Below are 22,386 nucleotides of genomic sequence, written 5' to 3'. Positions count from 1 at the left end.
ACATCCATGATGCCAATCTCCCGTTCCACCACATCCCAAAGATGCTCTATTGGATTGAGATCTGGTGACTGTGGAGGCCATTGGAGTACAGTGACCTCATTGTCATGTTCAAGAAACCAGTCTGAGATGATTCTAGCTTTATGACATGGCGCATTATCCTGCTGAAAGTCGCCATCAGATGTTGGGTCCATTGTGGTCATAAAGGGATGGACATGGTCAGCAACAATACTCAGGTAGGCTGTGGCGTTGTAACCATGCTCAATTGGTACCAAGGGGCCCAAAGAGTGCCAAGAAAATATTCCCCACACCATGACACCACCACCACCAGCCTGAACCGTTGATACAAGGCAGGATGGATCCATGCTTTCATGTTGTTGACGCCAAATTCTGACCCGACCATCCGAATGTCGCAGCAGAAATCGAGACTCATCAGACCAGGCAACGTTTTTCCAATCTTCTACTGTCCAATTTCGATGAGCTTGTGCAAATTGTAGCCTCAGTTTCCTGTTCTTAGCTGAGCGGAGTGGCACCCGGTGTGGTCTTCTGCTGCTGTAGCCCATCTGCCTCAGAGTTGGCCGTACTGTGCGTTCAGAGATGCTCTTCGGCCTACCTTGGCTGTAACGGTTGGCTATTTGAGTCACTGTTGCCTTTCTATCAGCTGGAACCAGTCTGCCCATTCTCCTCTGACCTCTGGCATCAACAAGGCATTTCCGCCCACAGAACGGCCGCTCACTGGATGGTTTTTCTTTTTCGGACCATTCTCTGTAAACCCTAGAGATGGTTGTGCGGGAAAATCCCAGTAGATCAGCAGTTTCTGAAATACTCAGACCAGCCCTTCTGGCACCAACAACCATGCCACGTTCAAAGGCCTCAAATCACCTTTCTTCCCCATACTGATCTCGGTTTGAACTGCAGGAGATTGTCTTGACCATGTCTACATGCCTAAATGCACTGAGTTGCCGCCATGTGATTGGCTGATTAGAAATTAAGTGGTAACGTGCAGTTGGACAGGTGTACCTAATAAAGTGGCCGGTGAGTGTATACACACAGTATATAGACATACACACAGTATATATACATACGCACAGTGTATATACACATACATACAGTATATACACATACACACAGTGTATATATATATATATATATATATATATATACACACACAGTATATACACATACATACAGTATATATACACACAGTATATATACACACACACGCAGTATATACACATACACACAGTATATACACATACACACACGCGCAGTATATACACATACATACAGTATATACACATACACACAGTATATATACACAGTATATACACACACACACACAGTATATACACACACGCAGTATATACACATACACGCAGTATATATACACACACGCGCAGTATATACACATCCATACAGTATATACATGATGTGTGTAGAGGCCAGGCTTGTATATAAGGCCCCAGGCCTCCCCATACCCCTGTTGCTGGGCCTCTCCCCTCCATCCAGCCAGGCACAGCTCTGCTCCTCTATGAGAGGACGTCACATCACACACATCATGGCCGCCCTCCATCCCAATGATGTCCACACACACATCATACATAACACTGTCCCCAGCATCCTCCTCAGGGGAAAGCACTGCTGCATCAGATTCAGGAGGCTGGGAAAGCTGGGTGACAGGTAATGATCAGCCAATATCCTCCTATATACACTCTGTCTGGTTGTTTAGTAAGAAAGGAACAACAGAATGGCCGTACAGAACACTAGGAAAGCTGGGTGACCGGCAGTAGTGGTCAGCAGACCCAAGAGAAAACATAGTATAGTAATTACTAGCAATGGATTTCATATTTCCTACTCATATCTCAGCATTCCTGCAGCAGCCTGTATCTCAGCTTCTTCAGGCCTGCAGCAGCCTGTATCTCAGCTTCCTCATGCCTGCAGCAGCCTGTATCTCAGCTTCCTCATTCCTGCAGCAGCCTGTATCTCAGCTTCCTCATGCCTGCAGCAGCCTGTATCTCAGCTTCCTTATTCCTGCAGCAGCCTGTATCTCAGTTTCCTCATTCCTGCAGCAGCCTGTATCTCAGCTTCCTCATGCCTGCAGCAGCCTGTATCTCAGCTTCCTTATGCCTGCAGCAGCCTGTATCTCAGCCTCCTCATTCCTGCAGCAGCCTGTATCTCAGCTTCCTCATTCCTGCAGCAGCCTGTATCTCAGCTTCCTCATGCCTGCAGCAGCCTGTATCTCAGCTTCCTTATTCCTGCAGCAGCCTGTATCTCAGCTTCCTCATTCCTGCAGCAGCCTGTATCTCAGCTTCCTCATGCCTGCAGCAGCCTGTATCTCAGCTTCCTCATTCCTGCAGCAGCCTGTATCTCAGCTTCCTCATGCTGCAGCAGCCTGTATCTCAGCTTCCTCATGCCTGCAGCAGCCTGTATCTCAGCTTCCTCATGCCTGCAGCAGCCTGTATCTCAGCTTCCTCATGCCTGCAGCAGCCTGTATCTCAGCTTCCTCATGCCTGCAGCAGCCTGTATCTCAGCCTCCTCAGGCCTGCAGCAGCCTGTATCTCAGCTTCCTCATGCTGCAGCAGCCTGTATCTCAGCCTCCTCAGGCCTGCAGCAGCCTGTATCTCAGCCTCCTCATTCCTGCAGCAGCCTGTATCTCAGCTTCCTCATGCCTGCAGCAGCCTGTATCTCAGCTTCCTCAGGCCTGCAGCAGCCTGTATCTCAGCCTCCTCATTCCTGCAGCAGCCTGTATCTCAGCTTTCTCATTCCTGCAGCAGCCTGTATCTCAGCTTCCTCATGCTGCAGCAGCCTGTATCTCAGCTTCCTCATGCCTGCAGCAGCCTGTATTTCAGCTTCCTCATTCCTGCAGCAGCCTGTATCTCAGCTTCCTCATTCCTGCAGCAGCCTGTATCTCAGCTTCCTCATTCCTGCAGCAGCCTGTATCTCAGCTTCCTCATTCCTGCAGCAGCCTGTATCTCAGCTTCCTCATTCCTGCAGCAGCCTGTATCTCAGCTTCCTCATTCCTGCAGCAGCCTGTATCTCAGCTTCCTCAGGCCTGCAGCAGCCTGTATCTCAGCTTCCTTATTTCTGCAGCAGCCTGTATCTCAGCTTCCTCAGGCCTGCAGCAGCCTGTATCTCAGCTTCCTCAGGCCTGCAGCAGCCTGTATCTCAGCTTCCTCATTCCTGCAGCAGCCTGTATCTCAGCATTCCTGCAGCAGCCTGTATCTCAGCTTCCTCATGCTGCAGCAGCCTGTATCTCAGCTTCCTCATGCCTGCAGCAGCCTGTATCTCAGCTTCCTCATACCTGCAACAGCCTGTATCTCAGCTTCCTCATTCCTGCAGCAGCCTGTATCTCAGCTTCCTCATACCTGCAACAGCCTGTATCTCAGCTTCCTCATACCTGCAACAGCCTGTATCTCAGCTTCCTCATTCCTGCAGCAGCCTGTATCTCAGCTTCCTCAGGCCTGCAGCAGCCTGTATCTCAGCTTCCTTATTCCTGCAGCAGCCTGTATCTCAGCTTCCTTATTCCTGCAGCAGCCTGTATCTCAGCTTCCTCATGCTGCTGCAGCCTGTATCTCAGCTTCCTCATTCCTGCAGCAGCCTGTATCTCAGCTTCCTCATTCCTGCAGCAGCCTGTATTTTAGCTTCCTTATTCCTGCAGCTGCCTGTATCTCAGCTTCCTCATGCTGCAGCAGCCTGTATCTCAGCTTCCTCATGCCTGCAGCAGCCTGTATCTCAGCTTCCTCATGCCTGCAGCAGCCTGTATCTCAGCTTCCTCATGCCTGCAGCAGCCTGTATCTCTACGTTCCTTATTCCTGCAGCAGCCTTTATCTCAGCTTCCTTATTCCTGCAGCAGCCTGTATCTCAGCTTCCTTATTCCTGCAGCAGCCTGTATCTCAGCATTCCTGCAGCAGCCTGTATCTCAGCTTCCTCACACCTGCAACAGCCTGTATCTCAGCTTCCTCAGGCCTGCAGCAGCCTGTATCTCAGCTTCCTCATACCTGCAGCAGCCTGTATCTCAGCTTCCTTATTCCTGCAGCAGCCTGTATCTCAGCTTCCTCAGGCCTGCAGCAGCCTGTATCTCAGCTTCCTCATTCCTGCAGCAGCCTGTATCTCAGCATTCCTGCAGCAGCCTGTATCTCAGCTTCCTCACACCTGCAACAGCCTGTATCTCAGCTTCCTCAGGCCTGCAGCAGCCTGTATCTCAGCTTCCTCATACCTGCAGCAGCCTGTATCTCAGCTTCCTTATTCCTGCAGCAGCCTGTATCTCAGCTTCCTCAGGCCTGCAGCAGCCTGTATCTCAGCTTCCTCATTCCTGCAGCAGCCTGTATCTCAGCTTCCTCATGCTGCAGCAGCCTGTATCTCTGCTTCCTCATGCCTGCAGCAGCCTGTATCTCAGCTTCCTCATGCCTGCAGCAGCCTGTATCTCAGCTTCCTCATTCCTGCAGCAGCCTGTATCTCAGCATTCCTGCAGCAGCCTGTATCTCAGCTTCCTCATGCCTGCAGCAGCCTGTATCTCAGCTTCCTCAGGCCTGCAGCAGCCTGTATCTCAGCTTCCTCATGCTGCAGCCCTACCAGGGTGAGCTCCATCTCCTCCCTCCAGAACATGACTGTAAGAGCGCCCCCTGCCGGCCCGAGGCTCCTCCCCCACTGCGGACTGTGTACCTGGTGCTGAGCTGTGCAGTGCTGGGCACAGTAGTCCGTTGTTAGGAGCCCAGGCTGTGTGTATGGAGCGCTGATCCCCTCCTCCTGCCTCCTCACAGGAGGATGAGAGAGACATGATGCCGCCCCCGGCCTGCCACACACTGCCCCCCTGTGGTGGAGGACACTCACTGCAGCTTCTGACAGGACACAGAGGCCGTGCGGAGTTATATGTCACCTGCAGCGGCCAATAGGGAGGAGGTGATGGCGGGAATCCAGGCAGCAGCAGCATCTCTGTAGTGTCCTCTGGCAGAAACACAGCACATCTAACTTCTATTTGTAGTTAGATGTGCTGTGCAGCTCTCTGCCGGAGCGCCCCCTAGCTGGCTGGGAGTGAGGCGCCCTGTGCAAGCCCACAGCTCGCACACCCCAAAGGCCGTCCCTGTGTGTATATATATATATATATATAATAATATATATATGCAGAGCGTCCCTCATGACAGCACCACCTGGCGATTGATCCCCATTAGTCCTAATAGGAACAGGAAGCAGGAAGAGGTTAAAAAAGGGCCCCTCCCCTCCACCTCCTCAGTGGATTCCTGTTCCTACAGGACACAAGCACAGAGAGATTTACCTCTTTCTCCTGGTCCTGGGGCTGGCGCGGGATCAGTGTTTTTCGGCCAGGTGGGCGAAGGCGACCTGATTTTCCCCTCCTCTTCGGGTGCTCGCACCGGGTCACGCGACATCAGGTCTGTGCCTCCTGGTCCATCGTTGCCCCGCTGCCGCGCTTAATGAGTTTAAGCAGCGGGGAAGCAGCATGGAGCTGTGTGCCAGGCCTCGGTCCCATGAGTGTGGTTTCCCTGGTTTCCTGCCGGCGCGCGGGGCGTCCCACGCCATTACGCTGCGTCGCGCGGGGTACCCTGGGACCGGAAGCTCCACCTCCAAAATGTCGCCGTCCACTGGAACGCTGCCGCAATGGGGATGCCGGAGGGCAGGTGCTGGGGCCGTTTTGGCGCCAAGATCCCAGCTGATCTGAGGTCTGCTGCTTATTTAAGGTAAGCCAGAGGCTGCATGTCTTTCTCTTTGTATCATGGACGCTCCCCGCTCTGAATCTGTGGAGCAGGCCTCTCAGCGAACCCAGTAAGTAGCTGAGCCAGGGGCTCACTTACTATACTTGGTTACAAACATTCTGGTAGTAGCTCTCCTTCTCTCTCTAGGGAGACAAGGGGACCGCTAAGAAGCCTAAATCCAAGAGATGCAGTATATGCAATGGCAGGCTGCCAGAGGGTTATGGAAAACAACTATGTAAGTCCTGTACAGCCAGAATATTGCGGCAGGAGTCCACCTCAGTTATGGATGAACTCCGTAAAGCTATCACCGAAGAGGTTAAAGCCTCGGTGTCTGCTGCCTTAACTAAAAATAAGCCTCCTTCCCCTCAACCGCCACCTAAAAAGAGGCGCATGGTTATTGCTGACTCTGATTCGGAGGTAGAGGCTTTATCTACTGGGGATAAATCTGAGGAAAATGAGGCTGAGGATATAGAACCACTATAGAGAATGCGGTGCAAGATACTAAAAAATACTTCTACTTTTCGGCTGAAGACACTGACATCGCTGTAAGGAGCACAATGGATAGAGAACCCTCTAATAAACAGGACGAAATGTTTGGTGGTCTCAAACCGAAAAAAAGACAAGTATTTCCTGTGCATGAAAATGTAAAAGGTTTAGTTATAGACGAATGGCAGGAGCCAGAGAAGAAATTGCAAATTGCAAAGGAATATAGAGCCAGGTTCCCCTTTGACGAGGAGGAAACTAAGTTATGGTCTGAGTCTCCAAAAGTAGACGTACAGGTCTCCAAGATGGTGAAGAAAATTTCTCTTCCTTTCGAGGATGCCTCACAGTTAAGGGATCCTATGGACAGGAAAATAGATGGACTGTTGCGCAGAGCATGGACTTCCACGTCCTCTGCGATCAATCCAAATATTGCCGCTACCACTGTAGCCAGATCTCTGTTTATCTGGCTCCAGGAGTTGGAAAGCCACTTAGAGAAGAAGACTCCTCCAGAAAAGATCTTGGAGTCCATCCCTATGCTTAAACTGGCCACTGCTTACCTAGTAGATATCTCAGCCGAATCAGTTCGTTTTGCAGCTAAATCTGCGGCCGTGACTACGGCAGCCAGGAGGGCCCTGTGGCTAAAAAACTGGGATGGGGATAGTACATCTAAGAGTAAACTGTGTGCCATTCCCTTTGAAGGTTCCATGCTGTTCGGCTCCGTGCTCGACACCATTCTAGAGCAAGCAGCCGACAAAAAGAAGGACTTCCCCAAGGAAAAAGCTGCAAAAGGTAAACAAAATTTTCGTTCCTTCAAGCAGTATCCCTCTAAATCCTATAGAGGTAAAGGCAAAACTGGGAGGTGGAGCTATCCCAAGGGTGGAAAAGGGAGAGAGTTCCTCCTCAACCCTAAATCCTCAGATAAGAAGCAATAGCAGCCTTCCGGTGGGGGGCAGACTCTCCCAGTTCTATCATCAATGGGAGAACATAACAAAAAACCCTTTCATTCTGTCATCTTTAGAAAACGGGTTTAAAATAGAATTTTCAGACCCCCCTCCTCAAAAATATTGTACCACTTAAATAATGTCAGACACCTTAAATGAGCGTCTGTGGCAAGGTGTGTCGGAACTTATTACATTAGATGCAATTATCGAGGTACCTCCGGACCAACAAGGTCAGGGCCACTATTCCAGATTGTTTCTGGTCCAGAAATCTATAGAACAATAATAAACCTAAAACCTCTAAACCAGGTAATAGTGTATAAAAGATTTAAAATGGAAACACTCAAAACAGCCATCCCCTAATTTCTAAGGATGCCTGGTTAGCCACGATAGACCTCAAAGACGCTTATTTTCATATACCCATATACGAAAAACATCAGAAATATCTGAGATTCGCAATAGTTCACAACCACATTACTCACCATTTTCAGTTCAAAGCCCTACCATTTGGAATAGCGTCAGCACCACGCATATTTACAAAAGTTATGGTCAAGTAGTAGCTTATCTCAGACTACAAAATGTGACAATTATTCCATATCTAGATGACCTACTGTTGGTGGCTCAGTCAAAAGATCTTCTAGAGTCAAATATTGCAATAACCATATCTTGCCTTCAGGAGCTAGGATGGATCATAAACCTCCAAAAATCAGACTTACATCCGTCTCACAGAAAGAAGTTCCTAGGCATGCTTCTGGATACAGAACTTCAGACAACATTTCTTCCTCAAGAAAAGGTAAACACGCTTCTAGAAAAATTCAGGAAGTTCTCCAAGAAAAAAGTGATGACCATACGAGAGGCAATGTCTATCCTGGGATCAATGACATCTTGCATCCCGGCAGTGCCTTGATGTCAAAGTCACTCTCGGACATTGCAGTCCCAGATCCTAAAATCATGGAATCAGCTTCAGTCTTCCCTTGATACGGAAATGACAGTATCCAGTCAAGTAAAGGCATCACTAAAATGGTGGGTAAACCAAAAGAGCCTAACCAAAGGTCTTCTCTGGTTTCCTCCCCGGGTGACAGCATTAACCACGGATGCCAGTCAACAGGGCTGGGGCGCCCACATAGGAGGCCGGTACCTACAGGGGCAATGGTCGGAGAGGATAAGTCTATGTTCCTCCAATTATCGAGAACTAAGAGCAACATACGAAGCATTAAGACAAGCAGAACATCAACTCCACCGACATCACGTCAAAGTGTATTCGGACAATGCGACAGCAGTGGCGTTTCTAAACCATCAAGGAGGGACACGCCACTCTCTTTTGCAAAGACTAGCAGAAAAGATCTTCATCTGGGCGGAACTACATCTACAGTCCCTAACAGCAGTCCATCTAAAGGGCTCAAGCAATGTCGTGGCGGATTACCTCAGTCGCCAACGAATGCTACCAGGGGAATGGAGACTCAGTCAGGCAGTATTTCTAAACCTCACAGTAAAATGGGGCACCCCAGAGATAGACCTTTTTGCGTCAAAGAGAAACAAAAAAGGTAAAAAGATTCTTTTCATTAAATCCACAGGACAATCCAGAACGCTCTAGCCCAGAACTGGGACTTTCACCTAGCTTATGCATTCCCTCCCTTCCCTCTACTGGGGAAGGCCCTTCACAAAATCCTAACAGGCCAAACGCGAGTCATCTTCATAGCCCCAGTTTGGCCGAGAAGGAGCTGGTTCTGCCTCCTAAGACGTCTGTCAGTAGAGGATCCCATCATCCTTCCTCAGACGCACGACCTTCTGACCCAAGGCCCTCTGCGTCATCAGGGATTAGAACAACTCCATCTGGCAGCGTGGCTACTGAAAAGTCCTTCTTAGCCCGCAAGGGTCTCTCCACTAAAGTCATAGATACTATGCTGAGAAGTAAAAAAGATGTAACCTCCACTATTTATCTTAAATACTGGAAAAAAGTCTGTACTTGGTGTGGTGAGTCTCCTCCAGATCCTCTTAACCCAGACATTCCCCAAGTACTAGAATTTTTGCAAGATGGCTTGGATAAGGGACTAGCCCTCAGTACCCTAAAGGTACAGGTATCCGCACTGGGATGTTTTTTCGATTCCCCCATCTCCGAACACAAGTGGGTTAAGAGATTTTTTTCGAGCTATTTCCCGATTGAAGCCAAAAATCACTAATCTTACTCCTCCTTGGGACCTTACTTTGGTTCTACAAGCCTTAACCCAAAATCCTTTTGAACCCATTGACAAGCTATCAATGAGATTTTTGACTCTTAAAACAGTATTTTTGATTGCGATTACCTCAGCAAGAAGAGTCTGTGAAATCCAGGCGTTGTCCGTGGAAGACCCTTACCTGACCATCTTAGACGATAAAATCATCCTTAAATTAAATCCGTCTTTTCTTCCCAAGGTGGTAACGAATTTCCACAGATCCCAAGATATTGTGCTACCACCTTTCTGTGATCCACCAAATAACGACAAAGAAGGTAATTTTCATTCTTAGACGTCCGCAGGACGGTCATTACTTACCTAGAGGCTACAAGAGAATGGAGAAAGGATTCCAACCTACTATTACAATTCCAAGGGCCAAATAAAGGTAAGAAGGCTTCCAAAGCCTCAATAGCAAGATGGATGAAGTCTGCGATAACAGAAGCCTACAATAAGGTAATAGGTCATCAGGTAAACAGGTTCCGGAGAAACTTAGAGCCCATTCCACCAGGGCAGTCTCTGGCAGCTTCATTAGAGCAGATCTGTAGAGCGGCAACCTGGTCATCACCTCATACGTTCTACAGACAATACAAGCTGAATGTGACAGCGTCTCAGGACATGACGTTCGGACGCAAAGTGTTACAGGCTGTGGTCCCACCCTAAATGGATTATCTGGTATGTCTCCAGGTGGTGCTGTCATGAGGGACGATCTGAAAAGCTGGAATTATTACTCACCGATAATTCGTTTTTCGTGAGTCCATCATGACAGCACCCGTTTATTACCCGCCCGCAATGTATATTTATGTTGTGCTATGTTGGTAGTAATCTGTAAACCACTGAGGAGGTGGAGGGGTGGGGCCCTTTTTAACCTCTTGTGCTTCCTGTTCCTATTAGGACCTATGGGGATCAATCTCCAGGTGGTGCTGTCATGATGGACTCATGAAAAACGAATTATCGGTGTGTAATAATTCCAGCTCTATATATATATATATATATATATATATATATATATATATATATATATATATATATATAATGTGTGTGTGTGTGTCTCCTTTCATTAGGCCTGAGAGGCTGCTATACATTAGATGTGTCAGCTCTATAATACAGGGTATTACTGGACCCAAACTGCTCCTTATGGACCCTTATCTCCTGACCTAAATCTATCATTTCTATTAAAGTTTCAGTCTTTCACTTTTGTTTTTTTTCTCCTAGGGAATGAATTTGTCCAACACAATGCCTGGGGACTGACACGAGTATATCCTACGGGTCTACGGACAGACTCCTCCAATTACAACCCCAAAGACATGTGGAATGTGGGATGTCAAATGGGTAAAGTATTATAACCAGGTTCCATAGTCTACTAAGATTTTGTATGCAAACTTACATCACATACTACAATACTGCTCCTATATACAGGAATATACTACTATAATACTGCTCCTATATACAGGAATATAACTACTATAATACTGCCCCTATATACAGGAATATACTACTATAATACTGCTCCTATATACAGGGATATACTACTATAATACTGCCCCTATATACAGGAATATAACTACTATAATACTGCTCCTATATACAGGGATATACTACTATAATACTGCTCCTATATACAGGGATATAACTACTATAATACTGCTCCTATATACAGGAATATAACTACTATAATACTGCCCCTATATACAGGAATATAACTACTATAATAATGCTCCTATATACAGGAATATAACTACTATAATACTGCTCCTATATACAGGGATATACTACTATAATACTGCTCCCTATATACAGGAATATAACTACTATAATACTGCTCCTATATACAGGAATATACTACTATAATACTGCTCCTATATACAGGAATATACTACTATAATACTGCTCCTATATACAGGAATATAACTACTACAATACTGCTCATATATACAGGGATATAACTACTATAATACTGCTCCTATATACAGGGATATAACTACTATAATACTGCTCCCTATATACAGGAATATAACTACTATAATAGTAGGGTGAGAAGGATTCAGACGGCACCAGCTGATAACTCCACTTGAATGGAACCGAGGGCAGTTAAATGCAGTAAGCAGTAAGTGTAGGATAAACTTTGTATGCCGGGGTGCTGGAGACTGAGAAGATGAGTATAAATATGCAATGGAGAAGAAGGAATCCGCACTCACCGGTCAGTAGAAAAGGAAGGTTTAATAATCCAAACACCAGAGGCTGAGGCTGGGAGGGGGAAGGTCTTACGCAGGTGAGCTCCTAACAGCAACAATTGTTTCTCGCCTGCTCGGCGCTTCGTCTGGCTGTGAGCAACGTCAGAGGAAGGGGGAGGTACAATATACACGGGATACAGGTGCACAACACAAGGCAAATTATAAACACCGTAAACGTGAAAAAAGAAATATAAACAATATTTACAAAAGTGTATTCATATCGTTACGTTCATTAAGGCCACATGGGCCCGTAGCATCTAACTTAAGAATCCACTGAGTTTCCCGTTTTAACAGGAGTTAGAGCCTGTCTGAACCATCTGTGGACGCGGTTTAAAGAGCACCTATATTCTGTGCGCACGGGCAAAGGAGTCCCCCGCCTTATTGAGCACGTTAGGACTGTGCACCAGTCTAATGTTAAGCTCCTACAATTCTTCGGCCTGGAGAGGGTTAATCCCACCACAGATGGTTCAGACAGGCTCAAACTCCTGTTAAAACGGGAAACTCAGTGGATTCTTAAGTTAGATGCTACGGGCCCATGTGGCCTTAATGAACGTAACGATATGAATACACTTTTGTAAATATTGTTTATATTTCTTTTTTCACGTTTACGGTGTTTATAATTTGCCTTGTGTTGTGCACCTGTATCCCGTGTATATTGTACCTCCCCCTTCCTCTGACGTTGCTCACAGCCAGACGAAGCGCCGAGCAGGCGAGAAACAATTGTTGCTGTTAGGAGCTCACCTGCGTAAGACCTTCCCCCTCCCAGCCTCAGCCTCTGGTGTTTGGATTATTAAACCTTCCTTTTCTACTGACCGGTGAGTGCGGATTCCTTCTTCTCCATTGCACATATAACTACTATAATACTGCCCCTATATACAGGAATATACTACTATAATACTGCCCCTATATACAGGGATATACTACTATAATACTGCCCCTATATACAGGAATATAACTACTATAATACTGCTCCTATATACAGGAATATACTACTATAATACTGCTCCTATATACAGGGATATACTACTATAATACTGCTCCTATATACAGGAATATAACTACTATAATACTGCCTCCTATATACAGGGATATACTACTATAATACTGCTCCTATATACAGGAATATAACTACTATAATACTGCCCCTATATACAGGAATATAACTACTATAATAATGCTCCTATATACAGGGATATACTACTATAATACTGCTCCTATATACAGGAATATAACTACTATAATACTGCCCCTATATACAGGAATATACTACTATAATACTGCCCCTATATACAGGGATATACTACTATAATACTGCCCCTATATACAGGAATATAACTACTATAATACTGCTCCTATATACAGGGATATACTACTATAATACTGCTCCTATATACAGGGATATAACTACTATAATACTGCTCCTATATACAGGAATATAACTACTATAATACTGCCCCCTATATACAGGGATATAACTACTATAATACTGCCCCCTATATACAGGAATATACTACTATAATACTGCTCCTATATACAGGAATATAACTACTATAATACTGCTCCTATATACAGGAATATACTACTATAGTACTGCTCCTATATACAGGGATATACTACTATAATACTGCTCCTATATACAGGAATATAACTACTATAATACTGCTCCTATATACAGGGATATAACTACTATAATACTGCCCCTATATACAGGAATATAACTACTATAATAATGCTCCTATATACAGGAATATACTACTATAATACTGCTCCTATATACAGGGATATACTACTATAATACTGCTCCTATATACAGGAATATACTACTATAATACTGCCCCTATATACAGGAATATAAATACTATAATACTGCCCCTATATACAGTAATATAACTACTATAATATTGCCCCTATATACAGGAATATACTGCTATAATACTGCCCCTATATACAGGAATATAACTACTATAATACTGCCCCTATATACAGGAATATAACTACTATAATACTGCTCCTATATACAGGGATATACTACTATAATACTGCTCCTATATACAGGGATATACTACTATAATACTGCCCCTATATACAGGAATATAACTACTATAATACTGCTCCTATATACAGGAATATACTACTATATACTGCTCCTGTATACAGGAATATACTACTATAATACTGCTCCTATATACAGAAATTTAACTACTATAATACTGCTCCTATACAGGAATATAACTACTATAATACTGCCCCTATATACAGGGATATAACTACTATAATACTGCTCCTATATACAGGGATATAACTACTATAATACTGCTCCTATATACAGGAATATACTACTATAATACAGCTCCTATATACAGTAATATACTGCTATAATACTGCCCCTATATACAGGAATATACTACTATAATACTGCTCCTATATACAGGGATATACTACTATAATACTGCCCCTATATACAGGAATATACTACTATAATACTGCTCCTATATACAGGAATATACTACTATAATACTGCTCCTATATACAGGAATATACTACTATAATACTGCTCCTATATACAGGAATATACTACTATAATACTGCTCCTATATACAGGAATATACTACTATAATACTGCTCCTATATACAGGAATATACTACTATAATACTGCTCCTATATACAGGAAAATACTACTATAATACTGCTGCTATATACAGCAATAGACTACTATAATACTGCCCCTATATACAGGAATATAACTACTATAATACTGCTCCTATATACAGGAATATACTACTATAATACTGCTCCTATATACAGGGATATAACTACTATAATACTGCTCCTATATACAGGGATATAACTACTATAATACTGCTCCTATATACAGGGACATACTACTATAATACTGCCCCTATATACAGGAATATACTACTATAATACTGCTTCTATATACAGGGATATAACTACTATAATACTGCCCCCTATATACAGGGACATACTACTATAATACTGCTCCTATATATAGGAATATAACTACTATAATACTGCTCCTATATACAGGAATATAACTACTATAATACTGCTCCTATATACAGGAATATAACTACTATAATACTGCTCCTATATACAGGAATATAACTACTATAATACTGCTCCTATATACAGGAATATACTACTATAATACTGCTCCTATATACAGGGATATAACTACTATAATACTGCTCCTATATACAGGGATATAACTACTATAATACTGCTCCCTATATACAGGGATATACTACTATAATACTGCTCCTATATACAGGAATATAACTACTATAATACTGCTCCTATATACAGGAATATAACTACTATAATACTGCTCCTATATACAGGAATATACTACTATAATACTGCTCCTATATACAGGAATATACTACTATAATACTGCTCCAATATACAGGGATATACTACTATAATACTGCTCCCTATATACAGGAACATAACTACTATAATACTGCTCCTATATACAGGAATATACTACTATAATACTGCTCCTATATACAGGAATATACTACTATAATACTGCTCCTATATACAGGAATATACTACTATAATACTGCTCCTATATACAGGGATATACTACTATAATACTGCTCCCTATATACAGGAACATAACTACTATAATACTGCTCCTATATACAGGGATATAACTACTATAATACTGCTCCTATATACAGGGATATACTACTATAATACTGCTCCTATATACAGGAATATAACTACTATAATACTGCCCCCTATATACAGGGATATAACTACTATAATACTGCTCCTATATACAGGAATATAACTACTATAATACTGCTCCTATATACAGGAATATAACTACTATAATACTGCTCCTATATACAGGGATATACTACTATAATACTGCTCCTATATACAGGGATATACTACTATAATACTGCTCCCTATATACAGGAATATACTACTATAATACTGCTCCTATATACAGGGATATACTACTATAATACTGCCCCTATATACGGGAATATACTACTATAATACTGCTCCTATATACAGGAATATACTACTATAATACTGCTCCTATATACAGGAATATACTACTATAATACTGCTCCTATATACGGGGATATACTACTATAATACTGCTCCTATATACAGGAATATACTACTATAATACTGCTCCTATATACAGGAATATAACTACTATAATACTGCTCCTATATACAGGAGTATAACTACTATAATACTGCTCCTATATACAGGAATATACTACTATAATACTGCTCCTATATACAGGGATATACTACTATAATACTGCTCCTATATACAGAGATATAACTACTATAATACTGCCCCTATATACAGGAATATACTACTATAATACTGCTCCTATATACAGAGATATAACTACTATAATACTGCTCCTATATACAGGAATATAACTACTATAATACTGCTCCTATATACAGGAATATAACTACTATAATACTGCTCCTATATACAGGGATATAACTACTATAATACTGCTCCTATATACAGGGATATAACTACTATAATACTGCTCCTATATACAGGAATATAACTACTATAATACTGCTCCTATATACAGGAATATAACTACTATAATACTGCTCCTATATACAGGAATATACTACTATAATACTGCTCCTATATACAGGAATATAACTACTATAATACTGCTCCTATATACAGGAGTATAACTACTATAATACTCAGGGGCTGGCTGGCAAATTTTAGCCCGGGGGGCAAGCACACAGCACTGGCCCATAAGTAGCAGGCTGGCGGCCCATCCTTTAAGGACCACTCTGGCCCTTACCTATAACATCTTCGTCATTTGTGACCAAATATCCTACTGTGCCCTGTGAAGGGATCAGAAGTCACTTTCCTGTATAAGTCTATGGGGCGGCTCAGCGATGACACGGAACGTACCCATAGACAGATGCTAGGAATGCTGGGTGACCTCTATCGTACTGAGTATATGATGCTGGAAAGCTGGTTGACCTTCATCAAACTGAGTATAAGATGCTGGAAAGCTGGGTGACCTCCATCCTACTGACTATAAGATGCTGGGAAAGCTGGGTGACCTCCATCATACTGAGTATAGGATGGTGAGAAAGCTGGGTGACCTCCATTATACTGACTACAAATACAAGATGCTGGGAAAGCTGGGTGACCTCCATCCTACTGACTATAAGATGCTGGGAAAGCTGGGTGACCTCCATCATACTGAGTATAGGATGGTGAGAAAGCTGGGTGACCTCCATTATACTGACTACAAATACAAGATGCTGGGAAAGCTGGGGTTTCTGTATTTTTTTTACAATAGTTTATATCACTTCTGTGGTCCTGTGGGTATAGGCATTCCTCTTTTTAGAACACCCCCCTCGTGTGTGCACCTCCCATTAGTAAAAATAATAATAAACAAAACAACAAACACACATACTTATATGTATCCTCTATGTACTCCTGTATATATGTATCCTCTATGTACTCCTGTATATGTCTCCTCCTGTATATATGTCCCCTCTATGTACTGCTGTGTATGTCTACTCCTGTATATATGTATCCTCTATGTACTGCTGTGTATGTCTCCTCCTGTATATATGTATCCTCTATGTACTGCTGTATATATGTATCCTCTATGTACTGCTGTGTAGGTCTCCTCCTGTGTGTGCGTGTGTATATATATTCACGAGGGAATATGCAATGCAGGAAAATTTGGATCAGTGTAAATAAACATATATATGTATATGTGTATATATATATATATATATATATATATATATATATTATACACACACAGGAGGAGACCTACACAGCAGTACATAGAGGATGCATATATACAGGAGTACATAGAGGAGACATATATACAGCAGTACATAGAGGAGACATATATACAGCAGTACAGAGGAGACATATATACAGCAGTACATAGAGGATGCATATATACAGGAGTACATAGAGGAGACATATATACAGCAGTACATAGAGGAGACATATATACAGCAGTACAGAGGAGACATATATACAGCAGTACATAGAGGATGCATATATACAGGAGTACATAGAGGAGACATATATACAGCAGTACATAGAGGAGACATATATACAGCAGTACAGAGGAGACATATATACAGCAGTACATAGAGGATGCATATATACAGGAGTACATAGAGGAGACATATATACAGCAGTACATGGAGGAGACATATATACAGCAGTACAGAGCAGACATATATACAGCAGTACATAGAGGATGCATATATATAGGAGTACATAGAGGATATATGATGTATCCTCTATGTACTCCTGTATATATGTATCATCTATGTACTGCTGTATATATGTCTCCTCTATGTACTACTGTATATACTGTATGTATCATCTATATACTTCTGTATATATGTCTTCTCTATGTACTCCTGTATATATGCATACCCCCCAACTTTTGCTGCGGGGAAAGAGGGACATAGCCACGCCCATAACTGCGCTCTATGACCCCAAAGCCACATCATCTATTACCATTATATAAGTAACAAATATTATCACCACATAGTTACTTATACCACCATACCACTGGTGCCTCCATCTAGGTAGGGTGTAGTAGTAGTACAGGTATAGTGAATAAGGGGTGTAGTAGTACAGGTAAAGATGAGGGGTGTAGTAGTACAGGTATAGATATGGGGGGTATTAGTAATACAGATGAGGGGATTAGTAGTAGTACAGGTAAAGATGAGGGGTATGGTAGTACAGGTATAGATGAGGGGTGTAGTAGTAGTAGTACAGGTACAGATGAGGGGTATGGTAGTACAGGTATAGATGAGGGGTGTAGTAGTAGTAGTACAGGTACAGATGAGAGGTATGGTAGTACAGGTACAGATATGGGGTGTATTAGTAATACAGATGAGGGGATTAGTAGTAGTACAGGTATAGATGAGGGGTGTAGTAGTACAGGTAAAGATGAAGGGTGTAGTAGTACAGGTATAGATGGGGGTGTAGTAGTAGTACAGGTATAGATGAGGGCTGTAGTAGTACAGGTAAAGATGAGGGGTGTAGTAGTACAGGTATAGATGGGGGTGTAGTAGTAGTACAGGTATAGATGTGGGCTGTAGTAGTACAGGTAAAGATGAGGGGTGTAGTAGTAGTACAGGTATAGATGAGAGGTATGGTAGTACAGGTATAGATGAGGGGTGTAGTAGTACAGGTAAAGATGAAGGGTGTAGTAGTACAGGTACAGATATGGGGTGTATTAGTAATACAGATGAGGGGGATTAGTAGTAGTACAGGTATAGATGAGGGGGGTATTAGTAATACTGATGAGGGGTGTAGTAGTAGTACAGGTATAGATGAGGGGGGTATTAGTAGTAGTAGTACAGGTACAGATGTGGGCTGTAGTAGTACAGGTAAAGATGAGGGGTGTATGGGGCAAACTGGGGGAGCTGGGGGTGACTGGGAGAGCTGGGGGTGTATGGGGCAAACTGGGGGTGACTGAAGGGGGACTGGGGATGACGGAGGGGGACTGGGGCAGACTGGGGGTGATTGAGGGGGACTGGGGCAGCTGGGGGTGATTGGGGCAGGAGTGCACATAGCCCTCCTCCTCTTCCTCTCACCCTGGCACACAAGTTCCCCTCCCCGCCACACATGCAGGTCCCCGGTCTTTGAAGGAGGCCGCAGGGACTGTAGTGATGATATCACCTGCTCCAGAGACCGGGGACCTGCACGTGTGGCCGGGAGGGGAGCAGGACGTGATATGTATAGCTCAGGCAGGTCAGTCGCGGCTCTATTAGGCGGACTGCCCGACCGCCCTGCACCTCACCTCCAGCCCGACACTCCACACACCGCCATAAGCCCGCCATGCACCTCACCTCCGCGCTGCCCGCTTGACCTGCACCTCTTGGCCGGCCGCCAACCCGACAATCCATGCTGCTCCGCCTGCAATGATTTTTTTGTGAAAATTTAATTTAAGATTTTCACAAAAAATCGAATCGATTCTAACCTTCTGGGCGAATTAATTTGTTTACTCACCCAGCCCTAATTCCTCTGTATGTCTCCTCTTGTATATATGTATCCTCCATGTACCCCTGTATATATGTCTCCTCTGTATGTCTCCTCTTGTATATATGTATCCTCCATGTACCCCTGTATATATGTCTCCTCTTGTATATATGTATCCTCCATGTACCCCTGTATATATGTCTCCTCCTGTATATATGTATCCTCTATATACTCCTCTGTATGTATCCTCCTGTATATATGTATCCTCTATATACTCCTCTGTATGTCTCCTCCTGTATATATGTCTCCTCCTGTATATATGTCTCCTCCTGTATATATGTATCCTCCTGTATATATGTATCCTCCTGTATATATGTATCCTCCTGTATATATGTATCCTCTATGTCAGGGATAGGGAACCTTGGCTCTTCAGCTGTTGCAAAACTAAAACTCCCATCATGCATGGACAGCCTATGGCTGCCCAGGTATGATGGGAGTAGTAGTTCTGCAACATCTGGAGGGCCTTGGTCCCCTCCCCCTGCCCTATGTCCTGCTGTGTAGGTACCTGGCTTCCTGCAGACACCATCTTCTCTGTCTTCAGGCTCTTCTAGCCCAGACACAGGAGAACCAGCTGGGAGGAGAGAGCGGCCTCTGGTGGCCGGAGGAAGATACTGCCTACAGCAGTTTGCTTTTTACCATAAGCCTCATAGGCTTATAGGAAAGCATAATGGCCATAAAGGAGGCGGGGCTTAACGTCATGGGGGGCGGGGCTTCAGCGGCCGCTTCCATCACAGTCCGGATCCACAGCCACAGGTAAATATGACAGAAGAGGGCGGGGCTGTAAGCAGGGGGGGCGGGGCACTGAGGACTCCAGCCAGCTGTCAGCAGCCATGCGGCCCTGACAACTGGGGGAAGAGCGGCCTGGGGGGCATGTGCCCCCCTGCCCCCCGGCCCAGCCCGCCCCTGATAATACTGCACCTATATACAGGAATATACTACTATAATACTGCTCCTATATACAGGAATATACTACTATAATACTGCTCCCTATATACAGGGATATACTACTATAATACTGCTCCTATATACAGGAATATACTACTATAATACTGCTCCTATATACAGGAATATACTACTATAATACTGCCCCTATATACAGGAATATACTACTATAATACTGCTCCCTATATACAGGAATATACTACTATAATACTGCTCCCTATATACAGGAATATAACTACTATAATACTGTTCCTATATACAGGGATATACTACTATAATACTGCTCCTATATACAGGGATATAACTACTATAATACTGCTCCTATATACAGGAATATAACTACTATAATACTGCCCCCTATATACAGGAATATAACTACTATAATACTGCTCCTATATACAGGAATATAACTACTATAATACTGCCCCCTATATACAGGGATATAACTACTATAATACTGCTCCCTATATACAGGGATATACTACTATAATACTGCTCCTATATACAGGAATATACTACTATAATACTGCTCCTATATACAGGAATATACTACTATAATACTGCCCCTATATACAGGAATATACTACTATAATACTGCTCCCTATATACAGGAATATACTACTATAATACTGCTCCCTATATACAGGAATATAACTACTATAATACTGCTCCTATATACAGGAATATAACTACTATAATACTGCCCCCTATATACAGGGATATAACTACTATAATACTGCTCCCTATATACAGGAACATACTACTATAATACTGCTCCTATATACAGGGATATACTACTATAATACTGCTCCTATATACAGGAATATACTACTATAATACTGCTCCTATATACAGGAATATAACTACTATAATACTGCTCCTATATACAGGAATATAACTACTATAATACTGCCCCTATATACAGGGATATAACTACTATAATACTGCTCCCTATATACAGGAATATACTACTATAATACTGCTCCTATATACAGGAATATACTACTATAATATTGCTCCTATATACAGGAATATACTACTATAATACTGCTCCTATATACAGGAATATAACTACTATAATACTGCTCCAATATACAGGAATATACTACTATAATACTGCTCCTATATACAGGAATATAACTACTATAATACTGCCCCTATATACAGGAATATAACTACTATAATACTGCCCCCTATATACAGGAATATAACTACTATAATACTGCTCCTATATACAGGAATATACTACTATAATACTGCTCCTATATACAGGGATATACTACTATAATACTGCTCCTATATACAGGAATATACTACTATAATACTGCTCCTATATACAGGGATATAACTACTATAATACTGCTCCTATATACAGGGATATAACTACTATAATACTGCTCCTATATACAGGGATATACTACTATAATACTGCTCCTATATACAGTAATATAACAACTATAATACTGCCCCCTATATACAGGAATATACTACTATAATACTGCTCCTATATACAGGAATATACTACTATAATACTGCTCCTATATACAGGAATATAACTACTATAAATACTGCTCCTATATACAGGGATATACTACTATAATACTGCTCCTATATACAGGAATATACTACTATAATACTGCTCCTATATACAGGAATATACTACTATAATACTGCTCCTATATACAGGATATAACTACTATAATACTGCTCCTATATACAGGAATATACTACTATAATACTGCTCCTATATACAGGAATATAACTACTATAATACTGCTCCTATATACAGGAATATACTAC

General features: G+C 42.8%; 1 protein-coding gene across 1 annotated transcript in view; it reads left to right on the top strand.

The window, feature by feature from the left end:
* PLCD4 (phospholipase C delta 4) overlaps window positions 1-22,386 on the top strand; it is a 204,425-nt gene that overhangs the window by 118,569 nt on the left and 63,470 nt on the right. The window contains exon 12 of the mRNA XM_069982245.1: window positions 10,552-10,668. Within this exon, the coding sequence (XP_069838346.1) occupies window positions 10,552-10,668 (117 nt within the window). The remainder of the gene's footprint in view (window positions 1-10,551; window positions 10,669-22,386) is intronic.

The sequence above is a fragment of the Dendropsophus ebraccatus genome, chromosome 9, assembly GCF_027789765.1.
Source record: "Dendropsophus ebraccatus isolate aDenEbr1 chromosome 9, aDenEbr1.pat, whole genome shotgun sequence".
Lineage (NCBI taxonomy): Eukaryota > Metazoa > Chordata > Amphibia > Anura > Hylidae > Dendropsophus > Dendropsophus ebraccatus.
Note: the sequence above shows the minus strand (reverse complement) of the source record. Positions and strands in the feature narration are given on the sequence as shown.